Consider the following 24,864-nt stretch of genomic DNA (forward strand, 5'->3'; position numbering starts at 1 on the left):
CTTAAAAGACAAAAGGTGTCCTTGGCGCTATTATGTAGTGCAGTTCGAGGACTTTAGCTGTGCGCGTGACCTTGAGTGTGTGGTGATATGCGGGAGGGGTGGCGGGGTAGCATTATGCGCTGCGTCCCGAAAACATTTCCTGTGACTCAAGGGTAAAACCCTCCTTTCAGGAATCGTATTGGCCCAAATAACTCATCACACTCGCTAAAATCAGTCTCTTTTGTAAAAGTGCTGATTGTGGTGGAATTAAATAGTAAGAGAAAACCAAATAATAGGAATAATAGGACTTATCCTTGTTTTTCAGTTGTTATAGTGTTGTTTAACGTGTTTTTGAAAATAACGTATTTGTAAATTTTATCTGCTAATCAAACTCTTGAGTTTAAAGTCGTTAAAGAGATTGTTGCGCCTTCATCTCAGCGGCTAGCACGTAAACGCAAACCCACCACACAGATAGCGTTTATTTGTTGAGAGGGTAGTATCTGGGCCCTACGAGCACAGCTAAATTCCTCCAACTGTAGTGGCTGGCCTTCCGGTACAAGTAATTGACTAGTTGACAAAATTTAGGATCTCCAAAATCAACTTGATCGTGCAGAGGCCACCGAAAACGCCAACGGTGGCCTAACGCGAATACCGCAATCGCGCGTGCGTTCACCACACACTCTTATAGCTCATGCTAAGGTCTGTTTCTGGTTTAAAATTCAGTTTTAAAATTTTTTAAGGAATTTTTAATTTCTTCTTTTGCCCAAGAGAAATTTTAAAATTTTATTTTTTATATGCGATAGGTAGTTTTATATCACAAACCTTGAAACTATGAAGAAATCCTCTTGTAGTTGCTAAATTTGGAACATTCCTCTCCTCTGTGCGTAATTCAAATGAACATATTCTGAAAATTTTAATGAAACATTAAATTTGTCTTTGAGTAAGCCATCTAAAATATTTTACAAAGTGGACATTTTCGGTAAGACCTATTAAATTTTACTGTTGTTAAAATCAATTTTCAATGTTATGAATACGTAGTAAAAACATTTTTGACAAATATAAAAATCGATATCATTACCAAATACTTTCTTAATTTTACTAAATAATTAGCTAGTGCGGAAAAATTCTACCAACAACACACTTGCAGTGTTAGCTAGTTGCTAAACATGCAAGATGCAAAAAATTGAAAATCTGTGATGGAGTCCTCAGAGATTCATACTTGCTCCAATGTTGTTCTTAATTATGTTATCAATGTCAAATTTGGTGCTTAAAAATTGAAACTGTTATTCATTTATGTGTCCAACTATTTCTGAAAGATAAAATTTACAATCAGTGACCCAAAGACAATAAGTACACAAAGGCCATATTCAGTGTACTTTTGACCGTGTAAATGGTTCTCATCTGGCATTACTACAGTTGTTGCGGTTTATAATTAATATTCCTGAGAAAAAATTGAAAAAGGAAAATGTAAGCTTTCTGAAAATACATCTTAGTGAAAATTTAACATAGAAAGATCAAATAGTTTGCGCTCAAAATCAGTGAAACCTCTTGGTATACCAAATATTTTTATGTGTTTGGCATTACAATAGTTTTACATGTATTTACGAGCATAAAAGCAAAAAGGATCATGTGTAAATACTCACTTATGTGCATCTTAACGAATCGCCATCTTGCACTTTTATTCTTCAATTGGAGAAACAAATATTATTGACACCAAATCGCCTGCAATCAACAACAACTGATACGTCATCCCAATATTTTGTTTTGTTTCAACTTTATTGATACTCAGGAAGTGGGTTGCACAGCCCGTGTTAAATAATTTATTCCTGGGCAAATAGCCAAATATCAGACTTCCTAAACGAAACGTTTGAGGTTAGTAACACCGTCTTCTCGTTGCCCAAGACAATTTACTGCGCGATTGTAGTACGGTAATCTAAACTTGTGAACTTCTTAGTCAGTATTGATCTTAGGCCTACATCTTGTCCTCTTTCCCTGTAGCATCTTCATGAACTTTAGATTGAAAAGATGGTACAAGGACTCCTAGTGTCCAGCGTGTCAAGTCAATCTATATTTATTGAACAACGTGAACTTTAGTTTATGAAATAAGACAATAGCTGCAAGGTGTATGTGGGATTAGTAATCGACGCATCTATAATTCATGTAGGTATATGCTAAATTGAAAAGGTCTAGATAAAGAATAGCAACACCATTTCATCCACATCTTTCCCATTTTGTCCCCTTTCCGTCGTTATAGATTATGTTGGATGCAAAAATTAAATTATTCATCATAAAGTAATTAAATTTACAGCTAGGATATAATTTCGATGGAATTTGATATTTCTTTTCTTTCATTTTTATAAAACAGATGTTGGCATCTTTCGAACATACTTACTTATACACTATCAGAATTACTTAATAATTAGAACACGTGAATCATTGTTATATTACAGCAAATAACTCTTTTGGATACTTAGATTTGAACGCGCTTAGTTCAAACTAGATAACTAACTTTCCGGCTCAATGATCTAAGACAAGCATTATGAGTGAAGCACAGCCAGCGCAGTGTAGACCTCTAGCAGTAGGCCAAGGTCATTTATTCTTGAGGTCAAATCATCAGCGGCCTAGAGAAAGTGTGCTCGACTTCCACATTATAGTACTTAGTGGCTCATTGACTTAACGACTAGTTTTGCTAGAAAGTATCACCACACCTAGGTTAACACGTTAGCTCATGTCCCAGGACGAGACAGATAGGGTGTTACGTCTGATGTACGGGTGTTGCGCGTGCGCGCGTGACACAAGTCCTACATGACTTCCACCCAGCTCAAGGTGACTTTTGAACCGGTTTCGGAAGATTTTTTGTTACGTCTTCACGCATCACTTCATTTCTTTTGACATGGCGACATGTTAATGTTTTTTTTTCTGTTTTGTAGCGATTATAAAATGCAAAACGGCAAAAACAATCATACTGCAGTAGTTTTATTGTCTGTATTTTTTATTTATATGTTAAGTGTGAGATCGCTTGTGAATTCATTCAATTCTGTCACGTAGGTAAGATTTCCTAATGGCCCCTACATAATTTAAACAATAAATTTTTAGAGGAGAGAAATTAAAAAAAACACTTTCTAGTTTTTAACTGCTCTGGAATTTTAATAAAATTCAAGTTTTCAATTCATCACCTGATGATGTTCTTATCGTTTCAAAATAAACCAGGATATGGTTTGAAATTTTTGATTGGAGGGTTAAGGAAATTCAAACCGTTTGAATGAAATATATTCTTGTGCAGCCTGTGCCTGACAAAAATTATAAAGTTGGGATTAAAATAAATTAACATCAAAATATCTTTTCACTTTCCAAAAATGAATACATGTTTTTTATGAAAATAGACTCTGCTGGAGTTAAGAGAGTCAGAAATTATAAATAGTTCAGTTCCAATGAACTAGTAATAATAATATTATATAAGGTAAAACTAAAACCATTATCTCTTCCCCTTTCCATCTGATTTTTTCTATTTAATAAAACGTCATGAATATTGTATTGACAAATTTGAATGTCCCGGTATTTAAAATTTTAGGGAAGTATTTTGAACGAGTGTTAACTATTAACTCGGGCTGCATTAATTAAAAATTTATAAATACGTATCTAAATATTTTGCATGAATTAAATATGATTGATTTTGGTTCAGAAGTTGTAGCTATTTAAAGTAAACTACTCCTGATAAGTAAAATAATTAAGATAAATTGGTGTTTCTGCTAATAATTATTAACAGTATCTTATATCATATAATAAGGAATGGTTAGATAAAAGTCATATTTAACTTGTTTCATTGGATCTTGGTATTACTACAAACAAGTTTCTACTAAACAGAACTTTTTTAAACTTGTGACAAAAAAATTATTCAAAATTACAAACGCATCAAATGCATTTTTTAAAGAAGACTTTGACAAGATTTTGACAGTTTCTTAGCCAAGGTTGGGATCATTGATGTAACAAATCCCCATCCCTGAGGTCGCTATAGGGGCCCCAAAATATAATTCAAGAGGAAAATATTAATCTCTGTTATGGTAATCAAACATTACACACAAGCTAACAAGACAGGTTGAGTGAACTATAAACTGATTAACATGCCCAAGTACAAAAGCATCACCTTGCCATTCACTAGCTAACTGAAACTTTCAAGATTAGTGTGGGACTCAAGGAAATACTTGCTATGTGACTACAATTTCCTTCTCCTCTTGAAGAAACAAAAGAGAGTAACATGCCAGTGGCCATTACAAATTGAATCATAAAGCAATGTCCCAGACACAAAGTGCGATTCACTGTGATAAAAAATCATCGAGAAGACAGTGGGTCCGTTTTGTCCTGCAGAGACAAATAATACTGATTACTATAAGAATGTATAATTTCTAGATTAAACCAAGAAAATAAGATGAAATAGGAAGTGCATACAGTGTACTGTATCAGGTATACAGAATTTCATACATTTGAAGAACTAATACTAAGAAAACATCATTGCAGCTATTATATCATATATCATGGAATGTTTTAGAGAAATCTGTTTTATTTCATTAGTATGCTGTTTCAGTCTCCAACTTCAGGGCCTGTAAATATGACTCTTTAAACTTAAAGTCCAATTATATTTTTAATGAATCAGGAGATCTCAATATCTTCCAGTGACCATCACTTATCCCAGGAGTGTATAGTATGTCATTTAAAAAGGATATGCCTATGTTACCCCAGTTTGTTCACCAGGAAATTGCATGTAGGTAATTGCTAGTACATTGTAAGGTTTTAAAACAATTACCATATTCACTCGTTAGCTGATACATTGCTATTCTAAATCTCACACATCATCATTAAAAAGTTACAGAACATTAAAAAGTGCATAATACCAAAAACTACTAAATATTACTTTAATAAATAATTTAAACAGCTTCTTGAAAATTTTAACATCAGGCTTCTTAAAACATTAAATATCAAAATAGGTTTAGGAACTAAAGTTTAAATTACTGCATAGATAAAAACATAAAAACTTTGTAACTATTTTCATTTATTGTTGTAAAGGAGGTGGTTTTAAACAACAGCTAGACAAAATGATAGTACAGACATACAATTCTTAAAAATGTAGCATAAATAAATTCCAGTGAGTAGAAACCACTCTGACTGCTTTTTTAATATAAATTAGATTATTATTGTTAATATGTTTTATTTTTTAATTTGGACTATTGACCTATACAATTTTTATTGAACATATCATTTACAATTTACTGTACTTAATTAGTTTCCTTCTATATTTTTAGAATATCATTACAATAATATATATGAATAGTGATGTTGCATTAGGATTTTTACTCATTAATTAAGCCTACCAAAAATTTATGGGGTAGTCCTTGAAGTGTTTAGTAGTATGACTTAGATATTTCCTGAGCAGTCTGCACAAAATAGCCTGTGACATATAAGGCGGTGTTGTCATATGGTGTTGACCTGTTCCCTGATTTTGAGATGGATCAATTATTTTTCATGCACGTAAAACTGGCAACAGTGTTGGGTATGGGGTGTAAGGGGAGAGTAAAACGCAACAGCTACTGTGCTGCTCTAGTATCTTTCACACAAAGCTACAAGTTATCACTATAAAGAATCAAATGCCATAAACAAATATATCCACTAATTTTTTAATTGTAACAAATGTAATATACCTGTATGTATGGGAATGATTCCCCAGGAGGATTCACTTCTGGCTGGTTTATAGCTTCCAGTTGCATTCACAATGGGCACAGCAAAAACCAGTGTGTTACTAAATCTGGGCTAACTTATGGATGTCCACTAACTGCAAATTTTGAGATTCTGGGGTGCAAGGGCAAGGCTAGATCGATAGGTCTAGTCTACTGCAGGAGTGTTGGGGTTCCCTACGAATCAAAGGTTCTTGCTAACCTAGACATAAGGCATGCCACCCCCTGCCTGCTTTGACTCGAGAGGCTGGTTCGGAGTTGGCTTTCCCTTCTTCCGAGGAGACATAACTGACACTAATGCCCTAAATTTTTCCATGTGGACAGGAGGTGGCTCCTACCCCAAACCTTACGCATCCAGGATATCTTGTCACTACAGAAGCAGCGCAAAGGTCCTTTTAAGACTAGGTGCAATTCCTAAGCTTCTTGTCCTAAGAGAACAAAAAATGGGAATGATACAAAATTTGGAATGCACATTAAATTAGTGATACATTTAAACTTCTTAAAATTTAAAAGCCTACAAAACATTATTTTGAAACTTAATTTTGGGAATGTTAAAAGTACAGCATATTTTGAAGTGATAATATTTCGAATATATCCCGAGATAACTCACAAAGTATTGAGGAATAAAAATGGAAGGTACCTAAAAGTATCATGAAGTTTTAAATCATAATTTTTCAATAGGATTGCTGATTTTCAATATTTACTCTGAATAAAACAACTCAAAATTTAGAATAAAATAATTTCAACATTTAAAAATATTATCAAATACGATAACAAACAAATGCTTAGTTTTAAACTCCTAGGGGCTACCACCTGCATTATCAAACTGATACATATTTTTGGATTCATATAATGCAAGCACACCAAGCAAGAGAAAGCTCATAAAAGTGGAGCTCTATATTGGCTACTTGGCAATTTAATGTTCTAGCAGGCAACCTAATGCCAAGGAAACAATCATAGCTTGAAGTGAAAATAGATGTGTTTACTGAAAAAACTAGTTGCAGATAATAACAAAATAATAATTTTTATTTTATTACATCATCTACAATGTTGCACATTTGATCAAAAATATATTAACTATTGAGAAAATTTATTGAAAAGGAAAGTAAATCAAGCTATATGTCTGCTAGCCACAGTGTATTCCTAGCCTAATATTCTTTGTAACACTGTGTAATAAATACAAATTTAAATACCTCTGTGCCACTGTTTATAGAATGTTCATATCAATTGGTTGGTATATTTTTTATGGCTGATATTATGCTAAAGAACTATAATAATGTGATATTTTACACACAAATTTAAATGTAATTTTGAAGTATGCATGTTTTAATGGTAAATAATTTATTAATGAGTTTTACATACAGTTCATAAACACCTCAAACAATGCTAAATCACAAAATTGCTTTATATCATATGAACCCAAATATTCTATGATTTAGTTCAGTTTAATACGATATGGAAGGACAAAATATCCCAAAATTACTATAAAAAAATACAAAAATGTATTTACTGAAGATAGATATTTATAGACTGCCGGGGTACTAGTTATTATATGAACTATATTTATCTGAATCTTCCAATTGTAAGTATATTATTTTTTAATGTACAACAAATAGCATACTGGTCATTAATATACAAATGGAGATAAATTATTAAGGGATAAAAACATCCGCACAGGCAAACACAAACCAATGAGTAACATGCAGACAGAAGGAACTTACCTGTATGACCTCACCAGAGCAACTTCCTCCGAGGAAACATCAATTATCAATGGCTGGGACTAAGATTACTGCTGGCTTCCAGACCAGACTGGCCTTGTGGCCAGAGTGTGCCCATATTGTGTAAAAAAAAAACTGGTTCTTTGTTCTTTCTGATTATTTTCTCTCCCACATTTTCTCTTATTTTAAATATCTTACTTCAATCCACATGGGCGAATTTGTTTTATCCACAAAGAAACCCCCAGTTCCAAGGTTTACCTTTTGGCATTTTTATTATTCGCATATTTTACCTGTCTACGAATCTTTCATTTCTAAAAAGCTGATACAGGTAAAACCAATTTGGCTTTTACCTTCGAATTTCTTTAGGGATAGTATGCCGTCGGCATGATGGATAAAAGAGTAGTAAAGAAAAACAAAAATTAAAATAAGAGTTAAACCATTTTTTAACCCAGTCTCAGATTTATAATTAATGAAGTATACAATTAAAAAAAAATTAATATTATCCTCTGTGTTCATCTTACTTTATTTTATATGATGATTAAATTTGATTTTTTAATATTATTTCTTTGTATCTGCATTAATGTTATTTTTATATTAGACATCTGAATTATTTGACATTATTTATATTATAAAAGCAGATAGTCAGATGTACTGACTGACTAACTCATCAATCCGCAGCAAAAACTACAAAAGATAAATACATTAAATTTGAAATATAGGTTCGTTTATATTCTTCCTTAGATGGGCACTAAGTAAAGATTTTTCTCTTCAACCTCAGTTCCACCTTACTTGTCACTAAAGTTGTGAAGATTCCCATATAACAAAGACATTACAGTAAACATGTTATTTAAAAGAACCTGTCAAAGTACAATCTTCTGTCCTATGTAAACATTATAATACTACAACACAATCATATGTTTAATTAATTTAAGTACCATTTTATTTATTTATATTCATAGCCTTGAAAGCAGAGAGTAACCATAAAAGTAACATCACTTCTTATTTTCTTATTTAAATCTTTTCTATAATCACTCACTGTTGAAGCACAGGAATTCAGATAATAAATGTAGAAGTTTTAGTAAAAATATTACGTATGCAGTGCTTGATCAGTAGTGTAATGCTAATGTCAAAGATACAGATACTATCTGACTTTTAGAGTTTTAAATACCGTTATAAAACCCACCTGTTTTTTTTTTTTTTTTTTTTTTTTTTTTTTTTTTTTTTTTTTTTTTTTTTTTTTCTTGTATAAATATGCTTCGCAAACCTGTGAAGTATATTTTCTTGATTAAAGAAACAAGTCAAATCAACACTATGGAATCAGAAATACCATACTGCCGTAAATTACAATGGCCATAAATATAAACTTTTTGACTGAAGTAGGCTTCTTAGACCAATGTATGTATATATTTTCTTGATTGGAGCATTAACGCTAACTTAACTATGAAAGCAGAGAAAAATTTGATCTGAAGTCACTTACGAGTGCTAGAAGTGTATGATTTTTTATTGAAGTAGGCTTTTCAGACTCATGTACACACATTTTTTTATTAGGGAAAAAAGGCAAACTCAACCAAAGGGTCAGAAATATAATTTTTCAGTCCAGAAGTGCATATGCACATAGAAAGCCTAGTATAATAAAATTGACAAAGTCAAAAAAATGTCATTCACAATTTAGCTTAACATCTATTTAACCATCACAGCAGTGTCTAAGTTTACAGAGAGTAAAAACATGATGGAGTTTCTAAATATTTGAAAAAGTATAATATGACCAACCTTGAGAAAAATTGTCAGTGAATGATAGTGCTTTGAAATTAAACATCTAACTAATAATGTATCTTCAATTTGACATCTCCAGACGATAGCCATAAGTGGTATCTACCTTTTGATATATGTCTAAACCGTAAGGGACATTTACACTTCCAACCATCGAAATGTGCTAAAATTACATAAAATATGACAGCCATAAGTGATATCTACCTTTTGATATATGTCTAAACCGTAAGGGACATTTACACTTCCAACCATCGAAATGTGCTAAAATTACATAAAATATGACAGCCATAAATGATATCTACCTTTTGATAATGTTTAAACCGTAAGGGACATTTACACTTCCAACAATCGAAATGTGCTAAAATTACATAAAATAAGACAGCCATAAGTGATATCTACCTTTTGATATATGTCTAAACCGTAAGGGACATTTACACTTCCAACCATCGAAATGTGCTAAAATTACATAAAATATGACAGCCATAAATGATATCTACCTTTTGATAATGTTTAAACCGTAAGGGACATTTACACTTCCAACAATCGAAATGTGCTAAAATTACATAAAATAAGACAGCCATAAGTGATATCTACCTTTTGATATATGTCTAAACCGTAAGGGACATTTACACTTCCAACCATCGAAATGTGCTAAAATTACATAAAATATGACAGCCATAAAGTGATATCTACCTTTTGATATAATATGTCTAAACCGTAAGGGACATTTACACTTCCAACCATCGAAATGTGCTAAAATTACATAAAATATGACAGCCATAAGTGATATCTACCTTTTGATATATGTCTAAACCGTAAGGGACATTTACACTTCCAACCATCGAAATGTGCTAAAATTACATAAAATATGACAGCCATAAGTGATATCTACCTTTTGATATATGTCTAAACCGTAAGGGACATTTACACTTCCAACCATCGAAATGTGCTAAAATTACATAAAATATGACAGCCATAAGTGATATCTACCTTTTGATATATGTCTAAACCGTAAGGGACATTTACACTTCCAACCATCGAAATGTGCTAAAATTACATAAAATATGACAGCCATAAATGATATCTACCTTTTGATAATGTTTAAACCGTAAGGGACATTTACACTTCCAACCATCGAAATGTGCTAAAATTACATAAAATATGACAGCCATAAGTGGTATCTACCTTTTTGATATAATATGTCTAAACCGTAAGGGACATTTACACTTCCAACCACCCAAAGGTGCTGAAATTACATAAAACAACTCAGTACTAACTATGCTACATTATAAAAATACTTTCATAACGTTTCCATAGTATGTTTTTTTTTTAATTTTAACCTAATAAAAAGAATTAAAGCTTTATTAATATCACTGGTCCAAATTTGAAACAGAAATAGATGTTATAGTTGCACAAAACAAAAGTAAAAATTAAGGAATACCTGCTATGATCATCAAAACTGGAGTGGTAATATGATTTAGTAGTCAACATTTATATTTAACTCGCTTGAATCACACTGAAGTTTAAAAGCTGATTAAAAGCACTTCTTTTAATAAGAGAAACCAGTTTATTGTAGTTATTCCAGAGAGCTTTAATTTGTTAAATATTCCCCTGACCCGCCCTTGCTAACACTAATCTAGTACATTAGTTTGGAAGAGACTGTAATTTATGTCTGAGACATTTTTGACACACGTAGTGGAATACTGGAACTTGTACCAAACAATAAATAATGATTATGAAACTGTCCAAAATCAAAATTCTAATTCATTCTTAATTTAAATCACAAAATCCTTACATATTTCGATATTTTAAGAAACATGTTTCATTTTTAACAATTACAATACTTTTTTTAAACTACAGGTAAAGACAAAAGTGTTTCGTAAACAAGAAATATTCTACTTATATTCATGCTAGTGTTACTAATTCAAGAACTATAGCCTCTTTATACCTATCTTTAAAATTTGGTTAAAATAAAAATTTGTATTCCTACTCTATCCAATCTCTCTTATTGAAACCTGGCTCTTATCATCAACACCAAACAGAAGTATCTATTAAATTACACAAAATAGTGATTTTTGTCTTTTCTGTCTGTGAAGGCTGCTTGGAACTAGTTTTCAATAACAAATTCTATCCTTCACACGTCCCAAGGTGGATCTTGATACTTGTACAAGACTTCCTGTCATATTCAAATTCAAATATAAAATTACTGTAAGCAATATTCATATATGGTAAAGTCAGCCATTTAATATAAAATGTTGCAATCGTACCATAGCGTTACATTCACACATACAAATTTTGCACTCATTCACTCCACTGACTCACCAATTTACACCATTTTCAACGCAGACATTATAAAACGCCATTGACGCTAAAAAGCTTTTAAGACGGGTTTTTAATGCCTTAGGCATTGGTGCATTTTTAATGGAAGCTGGCAATCTGTTGATAAAATGGACACCTGCTTGCGAAGGCAAGTGTTCATAAGCCACTGTTCTGTGTTTTCCAGAACAGTGGTTGTCTCTGCCTCTTGTCTCATATCCATGCATGTCACGGCCCTTCAACAGGGTACATTTGGACATACAGAATGAAACTGTTTCCATGATGTATAGACAGGGCAGAGTCAACAGTTGCAAGTTTTTGAAGGCTGGTCAGAACGACTTTCTAAAACTCATGTTTGCAATGATTCAAATCGGTTTCTTTTGAAGTTTGAAGGCTACCAAAAATTGATTGTTTGCACTAGAGAAGAAAACAACACTGTTTTGATTCACTGTTTTGACCCACATTAGGCAAGACGTGGGTAAATCAGACCATAATATGCCGTCATCAGTACCTGACTCGGCCAGTATTTGGCTAAAGACATCATAACATAAATGCCTGAGGCTAATTTGGTACAAACTGAGTCAATGTGAGCACTCCATGTCAACTCTTGGTCAAGGTGTTTTCCAAGGAATTTAGTGATTTTTTTTCTAGAACAGAGTCTGCCAACATTATGGCAGGCCCACACCCAGAATCTCCATTTCGCAAAGATAAGTTCAAAAAATTGGATTTTGAGGTGTTTGTTGTAAGATTGAGACTTTGGAAGTGTTGGATGCACTCAGGTCAACAATAGTCTTTTGTTCCAACACTTCCTTTGGTTTTCCATTGAAACAGAGAATCTTGTCATCGAGTCTCCCGTGCAGTAGTAGACCAGGAAAAGAATTGGACTGAGGATGGAGCACTGAGGAACACCATACTTCACTTCTATTGGTGTTGAAAGATGATTTGATATTTGAACCACTTCTGTGGCTTATGAATGAACTAAGCTACGAAAGAGGCACTCCTCAAATGCCATGCGATTCCAGTTTGTCAAGTAGTGTATTATGGTCAAATCAGTCAAATACTTTGGATAACTCGAAAAACACACTTAAGATGGGGTTATGACTTTCTAATCCCTCTAAAACTCTTTCGACTATACTCATGACTACGCCCTTTCTGAAGTCTTATTGGTCATCACAAAGCTGGTTGTGACTATTAATAAATCCAAGCATTTTTACCAAAAACAGTTTTTCAAACATTTTGCTCAGAACTGGCAAAATGGAGACAGGCCGATAGTTATTGATGGAATATGGATCATCTTTTTTGAAAATAGGAGTTACATTAGCTACAAGGGGTATTAGAAAAATAAGGTTCCCTATGCCGCCGAGACAGAATGCGATATGTTGGGATAAATCTGGCAACACTGTCTTACTCATCAGCTGTCCCTCTCTCTATCCATTCCACTCGCGCCTCGCTGCGTCCAACAGTGCCGGCCTAGCTGCCTTCGAAGGTGGAGCTCCCTATCGTTGTTACCGCCAGATGCGAAAGTCGTGCTGTGATACGTTTTTTAAATGCAAAACATATTTCACCTATTGAAATTCATCGTCAGTTAATCGAAGTTTATGGGGAAAACTGCATATCTTTTCAACACGTTCGGAAATGGTGTAGAGAATTCAGTGAAGGCCGCATGGAAATTCACGATGAAAACCGAAGTGGACGGCCTTCAGTTTCAGATGGAATTGTTGAAAAAGTTGAGACAATATTGCTTGAAGATCGGCCATCCCCCCTACAACCCAGACCTAGCCCCAAGTGATTATCACTTATTCCCAAAATTAAAGGAACACTTGGGTGGCCAACACTTCAGTACCGATGATGAAGTCAAGGAAGAGGTTACTCGATTCCTCAAAGGATTGGCGGCAGAATTCTACAACATGGGGATAGAAAAATTGGAGCATCATCTACAAAAGTGTTTGGCCAGAAACGGTGATTATGTGGAAAAATAGCTTAACTTTTAAGTTTTAAATTGATGTATAACACTAAATAGAAATATAGAGCTGTCTGTTTTTAAAAATCATGGGAACCTCATTTTTCTAATACCCCTTGTATTTTCAGGAGTGAGGGAAAATCTCCTGTTTGGAAAGACAAATTCACTAATTGAGTTAGAGAACTCACAATGTTTTGGGAACACTTTTTTATGAGCCACATGGACATTAAATTGAGATTGGTTTATTTTTTAGCTGGGAGCTTTTGGATAATTTCGGTTAGCTCTTTCTCAAGAACTGGTGCCAACACCATATATGCTGCAAGATATTGTCTTTGTGTTTAGGTAACTTGGGGCTCAGACGGCCGAAGATCCAGCCCACAAGCAGCAGATACAAAGAATCCGTTAAACTCATCGGCAACCTCGGCTTCATCTTGCACCAATTTATCTCCAATTTTTACTTTGATTTGTTTGGAAGTTTTGGTTTTATTGTTAATGATATCCCACACAGTTTTGGAAACATTTTTAGAAAAAAGAATTTTATTTGAGACATCGTATGCTTTCACCGCCTGAATGACTTTTCTATAAATCTTTTTATAATTTTTAAAATAAATGTTGAAATTTGTATTTGCATTAGTCCAGTAAATTTCAATTTTTCTCTCAAAACCAGTATTCCTTTCGTGATCCTTGCCTTTTTAGGGCAAACTTTGATTGTTTTTGTAGGACAGCATAGATTGAGATGGTAATTAAGACAATTAATTATGAAATGATTGAAACTGCTGTTCTACGGGTTCTGTTATATTTAGAAAATTCAATTGTTCCTTTGAAAGAGAAGGAATAAGGAGAGCAATGTTATTTGGCCTTGTCTCTTATGATTTTTGTAATTTTGGGCTCCCTCTCGATTGTTTTCCCATAATTATAGCCTCTTGGCTATAGTGGTCCGGCCTTAGGTAACTATATAAGTTAGCTAATAATATGGAAGGATTGATTTGAATACACCCTAGTCTAAAACCATTTCAAAAATCTAACCTTCAATACATCCTATCAAGCCCTAAATCACCATTAAAATCTTATCTCCAACCAGCATCATCATATACACTGATGCCATGTTAGTGTAGTATTTAGTGGAGCCAACAAAATTACTTTCCACTAAAAGTAATGTTTTATTGTTGCTTTGTTCTATTAGTTATTATATATTTGAATACTAGATTAAATAGTTCTGTGTTTATAATAACTGAAAACAAACCAAGAAACTCAAGAAGTATAAAAACGAAGCACTCAAATTTTCAAGTGGTTAAGAGGAAATCAAAATTAGTTAGCGTTGTGTTTACAAAAAAGTTTATTTTTGTACAATTTAGTTGTATATTGATCAATATTTACACAAAATAATTAGTAAACATTTTATTTACATAATGTTATATGATGGTATTGTATTATTGACAAACGATGATTGGCTATGATTCAAAATACATATTATAAATGAAGATAATCAACTTATTCACCGCCAATGTCTGCACTAATAATGTATGATTATTACCAACATGAGAGTACAGGCACGGCAGTAAGAAAGTTAAATTACAGAATAAAACATACAAAACATGCAAGATATGGTCAACATATTCCAAACGTAAATTAAGAGTAGAACAATGTTTTTCAGTTTTTCAATAAATATTGTTTCACTCATAACTTCACAATATTATCAACTTGATAAATATTTTAAAGGTAAAAGTCTAATACAAACACAATATTACACACAAACACGTCATAAATGTAACTTGTTACAAATTCAGATCCAAATTTTTAAGGATTGAAACACTCTTATGATTTTATTTAATTAGCATATTCTATAATAACAGAATAAATTAAAATTGTGCATTGTGTTCAAAGTTGATAGTTGATTTATTTACCTGGACTAATAAATCATTGTATGAACGTTAAAAACAAGTTGATTTTCTTTTCAGAACTTAATCAGTCAATCTTATTCTGCTATATTAGTAAACCTAAATTGAGCTGAATGAAAACAACTTTTCAAATTATTCAATAATAGCTATTTAATTACTGGTACACAAAATTGTTATATAGTATATTCTATGTGTTTTATTATATCTCTGTTAGATAAAATGCTTAAGAGTCCAAAAAATGTATACCGTAAACAATAATATAAACAAAAATCTCATTTTTAAAACATCCTAAATTTTGAAAATAGTTTTATACTAACAAAGTTAATGGTTTTATTTATTTACAATTAATAAATTATCTAATTGTTAAAACCCCTGAAATTTCAAGTTTTTGTTGCAGGCCACATTACAATCACAATTTAATGTTGTATCTATCAATAAAATTGATATGTTTGAATAAGAAAAAGGTTTGAATAAGAAAAAATTTTCAAACATCACATTTCAATTTAAGTACCTGATTTCTCATTTCTGGTACTCAAACAATCTTGAAAATCCAAAATACTGCACAAAGAAAATGTTATAATGAATCGAATGAAGTTAGAAACCCATCAGCTTGACAATTTTATTTTTGTTTATTTAATGCCAATAAGTTGAAAAGACCAGTTAAACTTTCTTGTTTTTGTTACAACTGAAGTCAAAATAAAATTGACTTTATTCTATGAATGTATAAATTACTCACAGTAAAAACATTGTGTAAAATAAAATACATTTAGTAACCAAGTACGTGTTAAGATCTTATATATTGCTTTCACAAAGATATTCTTTAACTATTCAGAGAGTTTAAAGCCTGTAGCAAAAAGAGCTCTGATAATGAGGATTTCAATAATATAAATATGCTAACAAACATGAGTAGCATTGAATTTTCCATCCTGTGGTAAATGATAATCCCGCAATGAAAGTGTCATGAGAAAACAATGCACACAATTACAACTCCAAGAATTGTAAGAGCTTGGACCACATTACATTCATCAGAGCAATTTGTTTAAAGTATATAAGCATATTTGATCAAATACATTTTATCTTCTGGACTTAGTTGGAGGTCTGCCACGATAGTCCAAATGCAGTGCCATTATAATAAGTTTATGGTAACTGTGAACTAATGAAGTAACCATTCCAATGGAAAAGATTGTTGAGTTCACTTTGCAACCGAACATTCTGTTGCAAATCTTGGAACCTACTGACTTTTCATTGCAACCAGTATGGATATAGGAATAGATTCTGCTTTTTCTCAATGTGATTTGTTCGTATCCATCATTTCAACGTTTTAGTGCCTGTGTCACTTCTGGAACTTTAAGATTGTCTTAGTAGTAGAAATAAGAAATCAGGTACCAAGTTGAAGAACCTTGGATATCCAACAGGAATTCGGGCAATAAAATACTTCCACATATCTGTGTATCTGTATCTGTGCTTGACATGAAGTTCCAACTCAATTCTTCATAACTGAAAAAATGTATTCACCTATATTTACTGAGGATTACTCATTTAATATAGAATAAGATTAGTTCTAACACAAAACCCAACTGTATAACTTGTTTCATTTCAGAGTACTCTAATCCTGTTGAATACATTATACGATTAACTTGATCAGTTCTTGTACACAATGCACATTTTTTAATGCTGCGTATCTAATTGGGTAATCATATACATTGAAATTTGAGTGTATTTATTGGCTACACTTGGCTTTTTTTATTAGTTTGGACCTTAAATTTTTCATTTTTCTAAAAAGTTACTCCAGAATTATGACTCTTCTTACAATAAAAGATGAATACAAGGTTTAACTGTGATAAATTTGAAAAACCAGTAGTGCTACATATATTTCACCCCAAATTTAGGCAGTGTATCCTCCCCAGTTTTACATTATAGATACATTGAGGTTCAAAACTTACAATCTCAAGATTTATTATAAAAAATGAACATTAACAATAATAATTACTAGTGTTTCTTAAATCACAGTTTCAATGAACTGAACTGAACTTATGTACATCAGAATTTAATAAATTGTAGAAGATCAGTTCAGTTTATCAAATACGTTTTATCTTAATATACTTTTTTTAATAAACCGCGATTCACCCACTTATTTCAAACCTTATTTCAGCACATATAAACATGATTTGATAACTGACAAAAATGTATAAATAAATAATTAAACAACAGAATATACTAAATACACAGTTTAAGAACCTTAATTTGTTAACACTTAAAAAACCATGCAAACTAAATCTACAGTAGATTAATCACTCATCATCAACAAAACCAAGAGAATATAACATTCTAGCTAATGCAAAAATTACAACAAACTATTGATTTAGCATCTATTTTTTACTAAGTACAGTATACACTAAAAAAAGCACAAATGTAAAATATTTCATCAATTATAAAGTTTTGACTAAAAAAACAGATTACAAACATGTTAAGCATTATACAATGGGTTTTCTTTACATTTTAAGATTTAAAGCACCCACACAAAAAAACAGGATAAAATTAATTTTGTGCACTTGCTCTGGAGTTTCAATTTAACACGAGTCACTGCACAAATAACTACATTGTGTTAATGTCACATTTATCATTTATATTGAATTGGACCAAGCCTACTATGAATACTATTCTTCTTATCATTATTTTTCCTACGAATACCGACAGGTGACGCTCTCATGGGTGAAAAAAGCCTTTGCTCAACTTTGCCAAAAGAAACTTTCTTAGAGTCAACTAGTTCTATACGAGATGGAAAGATATAACTATTGTCGTCTTCTTCACTATCATCCCTGTAGCTTGAATTGCGACGCACTGTAACAGGTTGGAGCCTCTGGATCCTCTGTAAAACACAAACAATAAATAAATGTGCTTCTTGTTTTTATTATGACAAAATGTAAATCTACAAAACATTATAAACGTTTCTAAATCAATGATAAAAATGTCTCAAACCTAATTTTTTTTAACTTTACTTATATATATATATATATATATATATATATATACTGCACCGGTACTATTTCCCCCTCTTTACGTTAAGTGAAATAAGATAGCTATTGCAGAAAAATCTCATAAAGTACATAGTAGATAAAACCGCATTATGGTACAAAAACTTACCGACCAAATAATCTGCTCCTAAATAAAAATGTAGTAAAATTATTAACAGTAAATAGTTACTATTGTTATCTAAGTGTTATATTATTTCTTGCATTTTATAGAATTACTTTTAAGTTAAAAGTTTGATTTGATTAGTGCTTAACTGACGTAATTCATATTTATCCAAATGTAGGTCATTATTCTTAAGCTACTCATATAATTTTAATACGATGATAAAACACCAACGTAATATAAGACATAACGGGATCTTTCACATCATACACCAATACAAAATATTTCTAGTTCTATTATTTTGACGAAAACATTATTTTGTAGTAACTGTCAAATCTTAAATTTCTGGAAGAACTGACCTTGTGATATATTAACACATAAATCTATAAACTCTTCCCTAAAAACGAAACAACCGTGAACAAACAATAAAGAAACGTAAAACATAAGTTGGATAGTTTTCTAAAATTAATACCACATTGGAATCTTCTTTTCATTATTAAAATTTAAAATGGTTTTACTTTAAACAATGATATTTAGTGTAACAAATTGTTGATTATAGTATCTTTGTGATAAAAGTAAAAAAATCTTTAAAGTATAACAAGATTATGCATATTTGCCATTACAGCGATCGTCAGTTGGTGGTGTTGATGTAGATCTTGTAATATGTTTAATACACTGACTGCGGCAGATGCCTTATGATGCGGAGGAAGAATTGATAGCCAGTCTCAATCATTATAGACCAGCTGTGAAGGTGTTAATACTTATCTTGTAGATAGTTTGATTTTGAGAAAATTATGGAATATAAAACAGATTTCAACACACTTAAGTACAGTTACAATGATTTGAATAGAATTCTGCAATTTCTGCCACTTTAAGTGCTCCCCAAAGGCTTTAAATATCACCTATGCTAACAAGTTAAGCAGCCCTAAAGATGAAACATGAAAATTTATAGTACATTGTCATTGAACTGTTAATATTTCAACATTAATTCACAGCATAGTGTACCAACCTGATTGATGCTTCTTTGTGACGGTAGTTTTCCAGAATTTGACAAGCCCAATCGTTGTTTAACACTTAGATTTGTGATTTCATTGTTAGGATTTGCTGCAAAAAAAAAAAATAAAACAAGTGTAAATGTATAAAAACTTGAATTTAACAAAATACATCTTGAAATAAATTACTATATTCGTAAAAATCACAGAACACAAAGCTTATGGGTTTGTGAAAGACTAACTGTAAGCAACTAAACTCCCACTATTATATACTACACATGAAATAAGTATGACACTTGATTGTATTTGTACAACTGCAAAGTCCACACTAATTAACTTATTATTATACATATTACTAACTAATGAAAGAGGTGTTATAACCAACATATCCACACAATATAATCATTTAATATTAAAATTCATCCGTCATCATAAACAAAAGTGAGTTCATTTTTACAAGATCCATGGTACATGTAAGATAATATTCTCTATGGAAATATTTTTTTTTAATTCAATTAAGAATGTAAGTAAAATTTTGTTTCGAATCACTAAATGATGAATGTATCTTTCAATTCTGTATATTGTACCAAAGAAAAATCAACACTTTAAAAAAGGCTTTGTAAAGGTTTCACAATTTCAACATTTAAATGTATCTAGTACCAAAATAAACCTTCTTTATACTTTTAAAATCATTCAGCATCATTTTTAGTTCAAAGATAATACAACATTTACAAAACAGTTTTGACTTACCCATACCCTATAATGAGAACAAGGATTACTTCTTAACCCTTTGGGATCCACTAATGTGGCTAAAACTTATCTCTCACTCAACTCGAATGGAGTTTTCCTCTCAGCTCACCAGGCCACCCATAGTGACCAGCTGGGTTCTGCATAACCATAGACGTCACTTTGACTCGGATTTAAAACACAGTCTTTGACCTTCGGTCCATTAAATGACTGAGATTTAAATGGTATTCTCAAATTATTTACAAAGTTTATTGGCTTCATTGTTGAAACTCACCGATTGGATATTTATTTATTATTTGCTTTTAAGCAAACCTAGTAAAACTATTGGTCTTCAAAAAACCAAAAAACTAGAACTTGCAAAAATAGGTCACAATGTGTCATGAATATCAGGGTAAAAAAGCAACTCATGTTGTTTTTGTTAAGTTGTCAACTTGCAAAGAAGACATTTACAACTGACTCCCACACTGCCTTGTTGCAATTTCACGACTTTCTGAGTCCTTTACGTATATTGCTCCATCCCATGAAGATTTACTCACAAAATGGATCTGTTACAGTCAGCAGTATTCTCATTTAGATTTAATAAATCACTTTAAGAAACCAGATCAGAATAATATACCGTCTTACAATTTTAACTTCATAGGACTCTGCCTCCTGGATACACGCTGTCTGTAGCAATATAGTGATGTGTAATATAAAAGTACAAGTGCTGAATACTGGAAATTCAGATCACACTGAGCAATTATGTACAGTTAACACCTCTATGTCAATCGAAAAGCCAATTATCTCAACCTGTTGAACTTTAAGTCCTGAAAATCTGCTTCTGTTCAAGGAATATCTCTAATCTCAAAAATGGGATTCTGTATTAGCCTCTGACAATGCTGAAAACACTTATAACAATTTTACTGAGATTTTAAAAGCCACATTTGACATTAACTGTCCACTAAAAATGACTAGGAAGAATTCTCAAGCAAAAAACAAAATATTCTACAATAAAGAAGTTAGAGAACTTAGGGAGAACTTTATAAAAGCTGATAATAAGTATTGTTTAAGTGGAATAGAGGAAGATAAAAATCAAATGATTGTCTTAAAAAACACGTGATTTTAAATTGAAGGCCCTAAGACGTCAAACAAGTGCTGAACACATAAAAGTTCTATTGGAGATGAGGTCCTCAACATAATACGAGATCGACTGTGATCATCTGTAATACAAAATTTGGCTGAACCTTAAGAGTAGAAATCGGTAAGACTACAATGCACAACTTTATAAATGTAACAGTTTTAGAGTATTGTTTTTAATTATATCCAGCTGAAAAGACCCACCAGGTACAGAGCAATGCTGATCCGTGAATAATGAATGATTAAATTAAACTGCGATCAACTAAGAAAACAAACAATGATTTTTTTTCCAAAAACTTTAACTGTGAAGGAAACAGCTTTTTCGGGAAATTTAGTTTTGTTTAGTAATACAAAATTAAGTAACACCTGTCACCGTGTTACAGAAGAAATCCTGTTTCCTTCACAACCCTTCCATTGTCAAAAACATAATATTATACAAAATGCTGTCTCGTCACTCAAGTGGATAATGCACAAATTTACAATTACTCATCCAGTACATTATAAAAATACTCACCAAAAATACCCTGGCTGCTTCTATTTAGAATCCTTCCTTTTGGTAGGTTCACTTTTTTGCTTGTCAGTTGATGCTTGAGTCGATTTTTTAAATTCGATTCTCCAACTGACACCTTCAACCTTTTGCCAGCAGAAGAGTTGACTGCTGCTCTCAGCTTAACAGGGATTTCAGGCTCATCTGCCCTCATTGTTCCCACTTCTGTGAATCACAACGTACTTCACTGTACTACATAATGAACTGTGCATATTGTATACATTAGCTTTGATAACACAGGAGTTCTGGTGTAAGGGGACAATTCACCGAAGATCAGTTTCAATAAAGTGGATGAATGACTTAGTCGTAAATATTTGGTTAAGGAGATTTTAAAAGTTTTAATCCACTTGACATTGAGTTGTTCGAGCACAATCATTCCAGTAGGTATGTATGATTTGTCGCATTTCAACTATACAGTGCGTAGCACCACACCACTCCACTCTTTACTCAAATCTCTCTAAAGTAAATTTTCTTTTTTCATATATATTTTTTATGCCTTTATACTGTAAGACAATACATTACGTTACTGATGTATACTAACAAAAATAGCAAAATGAGTAGCGTTATTAAAAATATATTAATAACTGAATTAAGTGTCTTCACACCTAAACCGAATTAAATTTGTATTTTAAATATAATAAAATAACACTTGTGACCATATTGCAACGTTGATGAAGCAGGGCATCTCATATTTCATTAATCTCCACATAAAAAACTCTTCTTATCGCACCATGAATATACTATAGTATACTATATACTGGATATTACTACAAAAACCTTTGGCCGAGTTGTATAAGCCAAAAGAGCAATCTAAACTACCACATACTGAAAAAATGAACAAAATAAACTGAAACTCAAACTAAGAACATCTCAAATCTTCAAAAACTCTCCCAGGAGGGTTCACTTTGAGCTGGTTTACACCTTCCAGTTGAACCCACATTGTGTAAAGCCAAAACTGATGTGTCACTTAAATCCGGACACACTTATGGATATCCAGAAGTGGCACATCACTAACTGTAAATGTCGAGATGCAAGAGTGCAAGAATAAACGATAAGTCTAGCATGAAACTAAACTTTTGTACTTAAAATACATACAAAAAACTTTAAATATAAAAAATGTTGTGTAATGAATTATATTACAGTTGTCACCTCTATTGCTCATTAATTTTTTAAATAAAGCTATTTAACTTGATCTGCAACATTTCTTTCAATGTATAAGTGGTTTTTTTACGAGTTCAATTTATTAGAAAGACAAGGTGATATAATTATGGGGATTAAGATTCGAAATAATATGTTGATATTTTTAATATTATGGAAAAAAGCAAAACAACACCAACTATACTCTAGTCAACAAAAGGGTCATAATGTGTAAAATGCTAGAAGGCTGAAAATAAATTTTTCATGTTAAAAAAAAGACTTCAAAGCAAATAATGCATAAAGATTGATTTTCAATAATCTTTATGTACACACCATTCTTAAATTAAAATTAATAGTTTCAATACTCACTTTTAAGAACATTGAATGTAGGTTTCTTAGGAGGAGGTGAGTTCTTAAAAACTCCCACATACTGAAGAGCAGAATTGGGTTTGGCAGTTGAATTTCCAAGTCGGGCAAATACAGAACTAGACTGTAAAATTTAGCATATTATTGACAGAAACTCTATTTAATCTTAACATACAGTAATTTAATTTGGACTGATTAATGCTGAACCGTTTGAGTATTGACTTTAACTACTTATGCAAATATTAATTATTAATAATATTCTACTTTACAATAGAAGTAGAGAATTGTAATTATATTATGTACTGAAAAGATATCAAAGCAAAAAATGTAACAATAATAACTAAAACAGAAATGCAGAAATGTTACCATTGTGATAACAACATAATAATATTATAAAAGTGAAAGTGCCTTCATTGAGTATGTTGTGAAGAGTGTATCAATAGGGATCTTCATGTTAGGAGTACTTAGCATGTGTGTATCTCAAAAATTGTAACACTAATAATTAAAACAGAAATGCAGAAATGTTATCATTGTAATAACAACATAATAATATTATAAAAGTGAAATTGCCTTCATTGAGTATGCTGTGAAGAGTGTATCAATAGGGATCTTCATGTTAGGAGTACTTAGCATGTGTATATCTCAAAAAATGTAACACTAATAACTAAAACAGAAATGCAGAAATGTTATCATTGTGGTAACAACATAATAATATTATAAAAGTGAAAGTGCCTTCATTGAGTATGCTGTGAAGAGTGTATCAATAGGGATCTTCATGTTAGGAGTACTTAGCATGTGTATATCTCAAAAAATGTAACAATTATAACTAAAACAGAAATGCAGAAATGTTATCATTGTGGTAACAACATAATAATATTATAAAAGTGAAAGTGCCTTCATTGAGTATGTTGTGAAGAGTGTATCAATAGGGATCTTCATGTTAGGAGTACTTAGCATGTGTGTATCTCAAAAATTGTAACACTAATAACTAAAACAGAAATGCAGAAATGTTATCATTGTGATAACAACATAATAATATTATAAAAGTGAAAGTGCCTTCATTGAGTATGTTGTGAAGAGTGTATCAATAGGGATCTTCATGTTAGGAGTACTTAGCATGTGTGTATCTCAAAAATTGTAACAATAATAACTAAAACAGAAATGCAGAAATGTTATCATTGTGATAACAACATAATAATATTATAAAAGTGAAAGTGCCTTCATTGAGTATGTTGTGAAGAGTGTATCAATAGGGATCTTCATGTTAGGAGTACTTAGCATGTGTGTATCTCAAAAATTGTAACAATAATAACTAAAACAGAAATGCAGAAATGTTATCATTGTGATAACAACATAATAATATTATAAAAGTGAAAGTGCCTTCATTGAGTATGTTGTGAAGAGTGTATCAATAGGGATCTTCATGTTAGGAGTACTTAGCATGTGTGTATCTCAAA

At 31.7% G+C, this 24,864-nt stretch overlaps 2 protein-coding genes across 2 annotated transcripts in view; both read right to left on the bottom strand.

Annotated features, from left to right (window-relative positions):
* Positions 1-22,058, bottom strand: part of LOC124358261 (sulfotransferase 1A2-like) — a 47,108-nt gene extending 25,050 nt beyond the window's left edge. The window contains exon 1 of the mRNA XM_046810555.1: positions 21,872-22,058. Within this exon, the coding sequence (XP_046666511.1) occupies positions 21,872-22,058 (187 nt within the window). The remainder of the gene's footprint in view (positions 1-21,871) is intronic.
* The window catches only part of LOC124357126 (uncharacterized protein C19orf47 homolog), a 36,135-nt gene continuing 33,177 nt past the window's right edge, over positions 21,907-24,864 (bottom strand). Inside the window, exons 7-8 of the mRNA XM_046808603.1 lie at positions 23,411-23,531; positions 21,907-22,069 (exon numbers count right to left, since the gene is read on the bottom strand). The gene's annotated coding sequence lies outside the window, so the exon portion shown is untranslated. The remainder of the gene's footprint in view (positions 22,070-23,410; positions 23,532-24,864) is intronic.

Source organism: Homalodisca vitripennis, chromosome 3 (genome assembly GCF_021130785.1).
Source record: "Homalodisca vitripennis isolate AUS2020 chromosome 3, UT_GWSS_2.1, whole genome shotgun sequence".
Taxonomy (NCBI): Eukaryota; Metazoa; Arthropoda; class Insecta; order Hemiptera; family Cicadellidae; genus Homalodisca; species Homalodisca vitripennis.